General features: G+C 32.8%; 1 protein-coding gene across 1 annotated transcript; it reads right to left on the bottom strand.

Annotated features, from left to right (window-relative positions):
- Positions 1–9,066: 9,066 nt before the first annotated feature.
- On the bottom strand, positions 9,067–12,295 carry LOC132743257 (uncharacterized). The gene is made up of 3 exons (XM_060731791.1): positions 12,090–12,295; positions 11,365–11,471; positions 9,067–10,270 (listed from the first exon to the last, which is right to left on the bottom strand). Exons 1-3 carry the CDS (start codon positions 12,176–12,178, stop codon positions 9,759–9,761), a joined length of 708 nt encoding a protein of 235 aa, XP_060587774.1. The 5' UTR covers positions 12,179–12,295; the 3' UTR covers positions 9,067–9,758.
- Positions 12,296–12,791: the final 496 nt, after the last annotated feature.

Raw genomic sequence — 12,791 nt, 5'->3', positions numbered from 1 at the left:
GTTATTCCACTATTGTAATGTACTCATGAGAGTAATGCTTTAATGTATTTATATCATATCTGAAGAAATCTTTGTTTGTTATTAAGCAGTAAGACATATAAAATGAGATGCACTACATTAAAATAGTTTTACAATGTAAGGTTGTGACTCGTACTTATTTGTTCTATCAATTATTTCCCCTATTTTGTGTTTCTGTCAAATTATAGCTTCTTTGGTGCAGTCCATGTAACATATTAACATAATTAACAAGGAATATGATAATTTTCTTCTGGTAATTTAATGAATTACTGTTCAAATCGAACCCCACCCACCATTTTTAGTTGATGTCAATAAAAATCTAGAGAAAGTCTGATCCCTCGAATATATTTATTATATGGAATGAATATATTTACGTAACTAAACACACCTAAGTTGATTTTAAAAGAAAGATACCATTAGAGGACTCTTGTAAGATCTAGTTAATAACCTATCAAAAATGTATTACCAATTTAATACGCATGATTTTGTTGCAAGTTCACCTAAAGAATTGAACAGTATGCAAAGTAAAATTGTTTATTTATCTATATGTTACACACCTTTTATGTAAAATGAAATGTATTTTATCTTATAAGTCGCTTAAACAGTTATTTAAAAAAAAATAGATATCTTTATTTACATGTATCATTACTCCATTGGCCTTCGGTTTAATGAAACATGCATGGTAGTCGGATAAAACATTATGTTAATATGAAAATCGTTCAGCTTGGCATTATTATTGTGTTTGAGATATTTTACATTCCTTTCATTTGACCTTTTTCGACTTGTGTGATTCTAGTATTCCTATTTGAATAGTATAATAACCCTTGGGATATGTTGCCTGCTTTTAAAGATTGTCTTTTGATCCCGTTTTATAAAGCCATTTTATTTAGTTTCTCCCATTGTTTTCTATAACTTGGGGACAATACGTTGTATGTCGTGAACTTGCACAAACATTTTACATTGAAGATACCATGATCACTTTCGTATGAATACATCTTTGGAAGTTTCTTCATTTCCTTTTAAAGTGTGCCAGTTTATGCAAAATTGAGAATTCTGCTTAAGCCAATGCTAGAGGGTGTGGATGGTAGCTTGCAATTACCACTACCGGTATGTTCCTATAAGTGTAACCCCGCCAAATAAAATTCTAACAATTGTCATGGTAACATTAGAAACAGATAAATCATCATGTAAATATGGACAAAAAGATACAGCCTAATGACCATTACCAAAGTACTGCATATCACAGATAAGCTGTACTATCAACAAAAACCAGTCTTGCTAATACATAGTTGTAAATTTTATTAAAGTACAATAAAATTTTGAAATATATCTGAATTACGACGATACAACTTTGTAAAATTTTTACGTTATTTATGATAGCGATAGCCTTGTTGAAGAAGTTTGCAATAAATTGCGTTCATTAAAATCATCCACACGACAACAGACCCTGGCAAATCTAATTAACTTAGAAATATATACCCCATATGATTTTGCATGAAGTACATGCGAACAGTTAACGATATTTAAAATCAAATCATCTCTTTTATCATACATTTTAGTTACTATGTTATTGTTAATGATAGAAATGTTTAAATCTAAAAAAGATGAAGAGTTTGTCTTATTCATTTTAAGTTCACTTTGATATATTTAGGATTTCATTTGACATAATTTGATCAAAATAAGGATTATTCATGTTAATGATATCATCTAGGTAGCGGTAAGTGTTATTTAAGGCAATGTATAACCTCCGTTTGTGAATTAGGAGAGAGACTTGCGTTCAGTGAACACCGCCTTTCCTTGATGATCTTGTTCACATAATATCCCTGCCGTAACAATTTAAAAGAAACTCAGCTATCTGGTGCCAGTAACATATCATTGGCATTTTGATTGTAAACTTCGGGAAAAGAGACGATCCTTTGAGAACAAAAAAAAGTCAAGTTGATAAAATCCGTCCGGTTAGCTCAATAGGTAGAGCGGATGACTCCCCACTTTCGTTGTGAATGATCATGAAATTTTTTCTACGGTCATTCGCACTGTTCCTCTGCTCTGGAACGTACAGAAGTTTCAGTCCTTTGAGAAAGTGAAGGCAACTAGTACTGGTAAACTGCTTGGCAGCCTGCCCAGGAACGATGCGGTGGCTGAACTGCGCTCTGGTAAATTCAATGTGGCTTACTGCCGTGATCCGGACCAAAAACTACCAACACAGTCACCACCATTCCGAAGGACCTATTAAATATATCACTGAAATTAGGTAAAATGCAGCTTTTTACGCGTGCCTCACAACACTGAAACCTGATGTTGCAGGCTCGGTTTGATTGAGCCTGTTCATGGACGGTACTGGAAAGTGACGGTACTGGAAAGTGCAAGTTACCGTCTTCGCCCCCCCCCCAGCACCTAGTATTACTTTAAAGTACCCGCCAGGGAAATGTTCAGCTATTGTCGCCCAATAAAAAGCTCTTCTTAATTCCTCCCATTAATTTAACAACAGTTTGAAACAAATTATTTATAAATTTTCTCAAAATTCATATACAAGAGCTGTCAGTAGGACAGCGTGCTCGACTATGTTCAGTGCGGGATAGTAGAAAAATGGAGCATAATATTGTAAAGTAAAAGCTTGATACAGTATATAGCCTCCTCCTGTACACAGATTGAGATTATAATGGGGAAAAATGTGTGCAAGGTCTCAAAGCGATATGACGTTGAAATTTTGAAATTATCTGAGGTGGTACGCAATCTTAAACGTACAATGTAAGGCGAATAAGGGGCATAATTCTGTCAAAATGCTTGATAAAGATACCCCCTTCTGTGTACAGAATGGGGGAATGATGGTGAACAAGTGTACACAGTTTCAAATCCAGAAGTCAATGGAATTTGAAAATATTCGAGGTGGTACACAAACTTTATTGTAAATTCAAAGTTGAAAAAAGGGACATAATTATGTCAAAATGCTTGATAGAGTTACCTCCTTGAGTGTTCATGTTGGGGACATGATGGTAAACAAATGTGCAAGTTTCAAAGCCATTATTTTGTCAATGGACTTTGAAAATATTTGAGGTGCTATGCATACATTAACGCAAGTGGTTACGCCGAAGCCGACGATTGGGGAACTAGGATAGTTCTCCTTAATCGTCAAATAATCGAGCTAAATTGAAACTGCTCTCATTTTTTTAATTCACTCACTATAAATATACTATTTTTTTCATAATTCAGATCCAGTCTAGCAGGAAAGTCTCTTACTGTAAAATGAATTACCTACCATTTCAAATGTTCTAGCAAATTACATCTTACATTTTCATGTTTATATTATATCCGTCATCAATAATTACAAAATTCCAAACACAGTTCAATTATAAATTATCATACTTATCAAACAAGAGCTGCATATCGAACAGCACGCTCGAATATTCAAAATCATCAGCCTGAATGAATAAGGAATTTTCTTATTCATAAAGTTTTGAATTTCTTTGAAGAAACATTTAGAGAGAAGTAACCTACAATAATGATCTCAAAAGATGTGTTTAGTTTCAAGTGCATTACCTCAATGGTTGTGGAGATAAATCTTGTCCATAGAAATTCTTTTATGTTTATAAAGAAATATAATTATTTCTAAATCAATGCTTAGTACTGGGTCTTTAAAAGTGAATCAAAATCATATTTGAAGACTGACAATGACTGTTTATTGCTAAGGAGAAAGAAGCTTGCAAACAAATCCTTAACCAAGGGCTAGCACAAGTTCAACGCGAATACCAAATTGCAGGTCAGTCAATAAGTTCCTTATTCTTTGCATAAAGAAATTAAAAGAGATAGTTCAACATTAAGACACACATGCAGGGCATTATCTATGAAAGAAAAGATTTCTCATCGCTTAATAATTCAAAATATTGTTAATTTTTTTAATATCACTTTTCATTATAATATAAAACAAAGAAGTATCTAATTTACAGTTGACCGCTGTTCGTAATACCCCACCCACTTTGTATGTGTGTTTAGATCAATTAAATATATTTATGGCAGATTTAACTTATTCTAAAGATATACAGATACATTTTTAAATCTGTATGAAACGAAATCATGAATGTTAATCAGTTTAAACAAAAATAAAGTAATAAGTTACGCATATTAAGAGAAGGTCACCCAGTTTGCAACATATTTTTTTCTTTTTTCGTTAAAATAAGATGATGAAAACTAAAAAGAAATGTATTAAAGTCAGAATTTATAGCATGAGTGAGTTAGAAAATAAATAATTTCATGTTAAATTTCAACTGATTTAAAAAAACTGAGAAAAATATTAGCCAACGTAAATATACTAGAATATTTAGAATTTGGCGGCCATCTTTGACGCCATCTTGGATATCTTAGCTTCGCATCGGAGTCGGGTCAAATAAATATCCATTCCGAAAACTACATATACAAACAAACATTTTGGTATATGAAACATGCTGTTGGGTGACATAGACCACTTACCTCTCTAAATAGGCTAGTAAAATAGGCTGATTTGCAGCACTATAAAGCGTATCGCAAGTAAGGAAGGAGTACATTAAAAATTTATTGAGGCTGCATAAAATTTAATTCTTCTAGACGAGACATGACAAAGGGCCGCAATCCTTTACCCCACAAATATATATATATGCTAAACTCTGTGCGTAACTCACTTTACTGTATGCAGAGCTCAAAAATTGTCTATAAAGTCAAAGTATTACCAATTCATCTATAAAATCGCGAAACTACGTGATGCAACATGAGGATCTTTAAATTGCACCTAGGCATCCATCAAGGATTAACCTGACGTTTATTGAATTTGTCAATGCTTTATAGTTTTTAATATTCTTAAAATTCCACGTGTAACGTTTTATGGCTATCAAATTTAGCACCTTTGCATTATTTTTTTTAATATTTAGTTTGTTATGGTTAAGATTTGTATTAGATCAATTGTTAGACTGTCAAACTCAAGAAAAAAGCGTATGGTCTTTCTTCGTTACGACGGAGCATCGCTCCCTAATATTTGCTTATATTAACCGACACTTTTCTGAACTGCGTTAATCGGATTATGTTAAAAATGTACAAGACGCTGGTATGATATTGATTCAAGTTTTAATAGAAACTTCCTTTCATACCCACTATTATTTTGCACAAATCACAAAAGTGATTCTGCAAGTGAAAAACCGGAACCCGTTAGCAAGTTTATGGCGTATGCTACTGTGACATACAGACATATAACAGAGTGAAAACTGTATAAAAGAATCAACTAACCAGAAACCTTGCATGGTTTTAGAATATGATAACAAAAGTCTTGAAAGTTCATAACAATCCACCAACCTTGATTTAGAGTTTATCGGAACCACTCATGACCACATGTCAGATTTAGTAAAGTCACTTTCCAAATGTTCTATGTCAGGCTTTCTTTCTCTGAGAAGATGAATGTTTACATTTTCTTGATTTGACAAAAAAAACTCTCTCCAGTCTTCATTAAGTTAGTCGGGAAAAATTGTAAGCAGTATTGGAGATAGAAAATAAAGACAACGGAACGCGAAAAGAATGGCAAAAACAACAATATTAATAAGGTTGTATGTTCGGTTTATGACATACTGTCTACTCTGTTGATTTCTATTCCAACAGCGATGTTTTTCTTACAGTTGATTGTAGATATCATGTTTTAATCTGCTATTTGTTTCTCTTTTCTTTTCAATCCGTTGTTGTTTGAAAATTAGGTAAAATATACATTTGAATGGAAATATGTTATTATAACAATTAGTTTATGATCATGGTAGTGTTTTGTATAAACTGACATCTGTTTAGGGAAGGCAGACTCGAAATGTATAAGGATTTTAGAGCAGGAAATATTGTTGTTTTCAATGTAATTCTATGAATTTGTTGAATTCGGTCGAAGTAATTTCGGTGATCTTAATTGATCTAGGTTCATTGCATGAGGTCGTTGAATTGAATTTGGTTGTTGAGCTATACTTGTTTGGTTAGATATATTTGGTTGCTATTGGTTGAATTGTAATAGGTGATTTTGTCTTGTAAGGATTTTCATAGTAGATTTTCTGTTTATGAAGATAAATGTAAATGTTAATTATTATGGTTTAAAAGCTGGTAAGATGATGTGAAGTTAGTATTTTATGTTGAATATTTGTGGTTTTCACCATTTTTATAGGTTGCTGATGTGTATTTTATTTTGCGTGCTTCCGTTTTTGGTGATTTGTATTGATCAATTTTATCATATGATTTCAGAGCTAAGACTTGCAAGTTCCGAATTATTGTTTCCTATAAAATACGTGACTGTACTTGAAAAGATATTTTGTATATTTCGTCTTTTTATGTCGCTGTATATGTGGGTATTAGATAAAACGATAAGAAAAGCTAAACAATACGTGCTTGAAACCTACCTAAAAATATTTCAATTATTTAAGTCAGACGGTTCTGCCTCTATACCTTGGAAAGTGTGTAATTTTTTTTTAACTAAACCCTTCGTCCAAATTAAAGGACATCAAAGTCAGTCATTTTTGTCATTTGCTTTATTTCAATATGAAAACCACTTGAGTGCAACATGGTGCCTGAGAAAATACCAGTTTCTATTTCATCGGCAACTGTCTTTCCATTTCAACATGTGACAATTTTAGATGTCATTTCTACAAATATTTTCACAAGTTGTTATCTGTAATCTTAAGTAATATCTTAATGAAATACCGTACTCAGATCAGTTTTGAAACAATCCATACATTTTTTTCAAAACTACAGAGAGAGAGTCTACATTATCTATCCAATCAATGTTTTAAAGATCTGTCAGATTGTCGACTTGATGACATATAAGTTAAAGGGTTTTGGTTACCGGTATATATTTTGGTATAGTTTTTGTTTTATAGATGTCCTTAATAGGCATTTTTGTATGCTTATGAAATGTTACTTAATTCATCTGTCATGCCATTGCGCATCTTGGTGAGTGGGTAACAAAATATCGTCACAATGTATTATCTCTGTTATATTTAGTGCTTTTAGAATCAGATTCGCTCACCATATTCTTAAAATTTCTTTGGTTCGTTAAATGATATCCCCCAGACGTGACAAACAAAGATTTTGCAATTTTTCATGATACGTTAAAGCTTTCATTGATCATGTTTATTTGTTTCTTAACAATACAATAAAATTCAATATTTAGTTGGCATAAAAATAATTATACAATTCACATCGCCAAAAGTTTAGTTTATGCAAATTTATTTAGTTCGATTGTGTTGGAAGCTATAAGCTTTAGCTTATTGAAACACTATTGAACCGTTCCTGGAACCAACCGGTATTATGTAATGAGTGTAAATATATTTCTTGCTCAAGAAAACAACGGCTTGCCCCAGACAGGGTTCGAACCTACGCGGTCAGCAATCCTTAGATTGATTACTTGTCCGACGCGTTCATCACTCGGCCACATCGCCAATACGCAATGATGTGGTAGAAACTTGATGTAGTAGCATAGTATGAAAGTAAAATATAAAAGTTACAATCATTTGCAAATCATTTGAGTGCATCCAGCAATGTATATCTCTCATTTGACCCAAAGAATAAAGGAGCCGAGCATACCATGATTCAAAAGACACAGCAAACAAAGTAGATGACACAAAATGCTCCTATTATTATCAATCAAGTTTGTTCTGTAACTTAATGTACACACAGGTCAGGCCAAGTGTTAGGATGTTTGCTTCTCAATTCAGGGACCATGGCTTTACGTCACGGCGTTGTTCCCTTGTTTGTTATCAGCATATGTTTTAAACCTATTTCAGACATAATTCTTGTGAAAAATAACAATTTGAATATATTTTTCTCGGAATAAAAATACAAAGGCAGTCTGATTGTCAACACATTTTGGCTAGAACACTGGAAACAAATTTTCCTATTATGTAAAAAAGAATTCTGAAAAAAAAAATGATATCCATCGAGAGCAGTGTCGATTTTGTTGAAGTCTGTCAAAAGGAAAAGTGAAAAGTACATCATAACATTCTTACGTCCGAGCAAAATAACAAAATTGTGTGTGTTAAATTAGATATCTGAGAGTGTATAGATATAGAAACACTGAATAATTAAATTGTTAAATAAGACATTTTTGGTATTTTAACAAAAAGGTTTTATATAATATGTATCATTCCGTTCTGATATTAGGATATGCAACTATTAAGTATAATTTCAATAGAAAAAAGAAATATTATATAATTTAACATACCAAAACGTTCTTCAGGTAAAGATAATGGATATGTATATTAGAAGAGTTAACCAAGAAAGATTGTCGACCAGCGTGTCTGTGCGTGCGTGTGGAAAATGCAATATCTTACAATCCTGCCTTTATAAAAATCACCATGAAATCCGCGATCCAAACATTATTTTCTTGTCTTTTGCACGTATACCATGTACCTCTCATCTCCTACCAATATGCCAGGCGTCAGCCGGATAGAAGTCGATAACCATTCATTTTAACTACCTCGCAGCTCACAAAGCGGCCATTTCGGAACAACTCCCTCGAAAAACATTCATCATTCAATTAACGCTCTCCGTGGGGCTCGAACATTCGACCTCCCGATCCAAAGGGGGACGCCTTAACCACTAGGCGAACGGTACAGAACTGCTCACTATTTAAGGGAAAAGATGTGTAAGTTGGTTAAGCCGCAGAACAGTTTTCCAAAGGGCCGGGGTTCGAGTCGCGCTCAGGCTTTTTTCTTACCCTGTGACATTTTGAAATATGGCTAATTGATTCTTGGCAAGTATCATCCCGAACTGCTTTTGGTTGGTATCAGTGTTTTAAAGATTGTATGTCGGTGATTTATTATTAGTTAATGAATAATGGTGGTTTGATTAAAATTGTCACCAGTTTACGGGATTTGGAACCTTTGAGAAAAGTTTCAGAAACAGCAGTACATCTATTTTTCTGTAAACTTAATCTCACCTTTCATTTCTTTCACTTTGCACATTGTGTTTTTTATACTTTGGATAAGTCACAGTACAGACAGTTTGCAAGTATACACTTGTCAAGCTTATATTTACAATTGTAAATTCAGTTCAACAAACTGGTAAGTTTAGTATTTTTTATTTATCGTAATTTATTACATTATAGCTTTATGATATGATATGCATAAATTGGTATGGTATACATCTTTGACCTCCCTAAAATCCGTAGCATAATTGTTTGTATCGTGATAGGAATCATAAAATAAATTGAAAAGAATTTTGTTTTTAAAGTTCTGTGAAGGAACAAAAACATGGCTTTTCACGCCTTGCATTGTATATGGGATTCTGTGCTTTGGAACATCTTATTGTGTTCACTTATTCTGTACATGTACCAGAGAAGTTTGAGAAAATTGATCATAAGAACTATGAAAATGTTTCCGTTGCATGTATGTTTTTATTTGTTATTATATTGTATTTTGTTCACAAACATAGCTTAACAACATTCAATGGTCAATATTTTGCTGCATATGGAAATATCATGTACAATGCATTGTAAAGATGTTGTTAAAGATTTATTGATGGTCATTCCATACAAGACATTTTGAAAAATTGGTGTTACATAACTGTCTTAAAAATCAAACTTTGTACGCAATTCAATATCATCAGGAAAATAAACATTCAATTTGTATAAACGTAACCTAGAAATCAGTTTAACAGATAACAGAAAAAATGTCCTTGAACTAACAATTGCAAATGGTTTGTGTTCTTATAAGTGTTGAACAAATTAAGGTATTTTGACACTGTGATGTTTACATTTAGCCAACGTGTGTTTTTATGGAAACCACCATGAAATCTGCAGTACCAAACATTCTTCTCTGAAAGAAGTCGACCGAATTATATTTCGAATATATAAATGCTGGGTACGATGGCTGGCTGTCAAACAAACATACGGGCTTAGATACAGCTGAATTGATAACTGCAAGGTGACCACGGTCATTTGCACATCCACCATAATTTCTGTTGATGTAGAAACGACGATCATGTAGATTAGTTATGGTATGTCCTGCAATGGAGAATTTGTTAAATGTACTTTTGGAAGTCAGGTCTGGCCAACTGGAGTCAATGACGCGGCTCTTATCAAACCAGTTGTTCATGTCGCTATCTTTCCCGTTGAAGATCAAGTATGCCACCTCTTTGTCAGTATCATAGAACGCAAATTTAACCAGCTTGATACCAAGGTTTGACCAGTTGTCTAAGATGTCATCCCGATAATGTAAACCATGAGAACGTTTCATAGAAACTGGTTTGTCTTGATTTGAATTCTTTCCTGAAAATCATGGAAAATTATAAAAACTACAACAATTATCTCTACCTTGTTAAATGTAACATACTTAATCTGTTATGACAAATAACAATGCTTAAACTTCATTTGTTGACTTATAAGACATAAAATGTTGGGCAAAAATATTAAACCTATCAATGCGCAATGATAAAAATGTATGTGTAAAACAGTATCCAATCACCGTTATAGGGTGTGTGTTTTAAACAAAGATGTGTGTTATCTTCAAGAACATTCAAATCGTCGAAACAAACCCTTAAATGACTTTTTGTATGATTTTTTTCAAGGCTTATTATGTCAATGAAATGCTAATATTACATGATTTCAAAAACTTTCCTTTTTTGGTATCCTATTATTATTTTGAAATAAAATTCTCTACGGCCATTTAGCTGAACCACATTTTGCTTCTTTAAGCGTGTTTGGCAATTATGAGGGTTGTTCAATATGCAGAGTTTATCGTACGAAATCTTAGAAGCATTTGATTATAATTAACTTTTCATGCCATTAAAACGTTATCCACATTTTGAAATACATATCTTTAATCTCTGGGGTTTAACGTTTTTGTTGTTATTGTTGTTGTTTTTTTTTGTGTGTGTGTGTGTGTGTGTGCGTGCGTGCGTGCGTGCGTGTGTGTGTGTGTTGGTGCGTGCGTGCGTGCGTGCGTGTGTGTGTGTTTTGTTTGTTTGGTGTTTTTTGTTGTTTTTTTGTGGTTTTTTTTGTTGTTTTTTTTTTGTTTTTTTTTTGTTTTTTTTTTTTGGTTGGGGGGGGGGTTGTAGTGCTCCACGAAACGCTTATCTAGTTAGGCATCTGAGGCACTGACACAGGTATGTCGGGACTTCTTCACACGTAGTTGCAAATGTTACATGGTAATACCGACCTGTAACACTTTAGCCCGTCGGCTTTAACATCACAGGTTAAGAGTATGCAGTTGTCTTGTATTTATAGTTAAACCTTGCATATGTCTCTATTTCCATTTGAGTTATTCAGTGCTGTAAGGTTTATAAGCAATATTTCAACACTAATATTTTCATACGAAAAGGATCAAGGAACATTTACAGGTTTAAAAATATAATCAACTTTACCTTCCATCCAAGCATGGAAAACACTATGACCATTGCCAGATGTCCCTCTAAATACCATCCTCCAACCATCTTGCTCTAAATCCTCCGTCTTCAATATATTCATACCACTGAGATGTGAATGTTGAAAATCAAAATATGATTATACAATTATGAACACAGATCAGACATATATGAATGATAAACACATTTATATGAAAATATGAGACAAAATAATTCAATGTCATAACTTCACTATTTATTAACGTAACTTAAACAAAATGATATAATAATTGTTGTTTTGATCATTTTAATCTATTATTTACTTATTTATTTTTATCTTATCCTACTTATTTTATGGTTGTTGTCATGTTATATAGAATTACATTAACTCCTTGAGATTGCTTAGTGCATTGGTTGCAGCAGAAGAAAAAAATAAAGGTTTGTCCCTTTATACACTTTTAGAGAGGAAAATGCCGTGCGTTTATCAATTAACCCTTGTACAAGCAAAAGTTAAAATTGGGTGAAGCTTTGTGTTCAGGCTCATCATCTAAGACTTATTTCCTTTAGCTCAGATATTTTCAAACTAATCTCCTTATTATCACATTGATGAACAGCCTTGTCTGTAACACCTGCGAGAGATTTTGACAATAATAAGATAGATAAATAACATAAGAGGCTTAATCATTTAATAAAAAAAGCGCTAAAGTTCAAAGTTATGTATATAACTATATAGAATTTGTCTTTACCTGCCAGCTGAATTCTCCAACGAATGTGGTTGAACAAATTTGATAATGCCCAAAGCGAGGAAAACGGAAAAAGTCCATGAAGAAATCATCTCTGAAATTTCTAGTGAACTAAAGGTATCGATATAACGTCTGGTGTATTCGACTGCTTTCAAACTTTATAAATACTTTCAAACCAATAGCAAAACGTTACTTAATATAATGTTTAAGAATGAAGCATAATCACCCATTGAAAATGTATGTTACGCCTCTTTGTTTTTACCACACTGCCAAAATTAAAATAACATTGGCCAAAGTACAGCCCCTTTTCAACCCTGTATTTATCATAAAATACAAAAAAACTGACAATGCAAACGACTATGACTTTATCTTTTCGTCAATTATTTTATGCCAAGATCAACACCAGAATCAACGAGAATTTCTTTATCTCATTTTTTACCATCATTTAAAATGCACCGCATTCACACCACAATTACCAGCACATTCCTGAAAGGAAAAAAATAAGCGTTGATAAGATTACAATAATCTTATAAAGACAAACTTCTCACATCACTACTTAACAGTAATGTTTCCTCAATTTTGGTAAAGTCTACATTGAGTATAGAAACCTGTATAAAGAGTTTATTATTATGTTTTTTTTTTTTTCTAGTTAGATTCAACATTTCACATTGCCCCTTAATAGTAATGTTTCCGTCATTTTGCTTA

This window comes from Ruditapes philippinarum, unplaced genomic scaffold (genome assembly GCF_026571515.1).
Source record: "Ruditapes philippinarum isolate M1 unplaced genomic scaffold, ASM2657151v2 ctg1614_1_1_1_1, whole genome shotgun sequence".
NCBI lineage: Eukaryota > Metazoa > Mollusca > Bivalvia > Venerida > Veneridae > Ruditapes > Ruditapes philippinarum.
Note: the sequence above shows the minus strand (reverse complement) of the source record. Positions and strands in the feature narration are given on the sequence as shown.

What these genes read in the sequence shown, in the direction of transcription:
- LOC132743257 (XM_060731791.1), bottom strand. Translation starts at nt 12,178, where the DNA reads ATGATTTCTTCATGGACTTTTTCCGTTTTCCTCGCTTTGGGCATTATC. An exon ending in TTGGAGAATTCAGCTGGCAG is followed by an intron (nt 11,472 to 12,089) that starts GTAAAGACAAAT and finishes TTCACATCTCAG; the next exon opens with TGGTATGAATATATTGAAGA. An exon ending in TTTCCATGCTTGGATGGAAG is followed by an intron (nt 10,271 to 11,364) that starts GTAAAGTTGATT and finishes CATGATTTTCAG; the next exon opens with GAAAGAATTCAAATCAAGAC.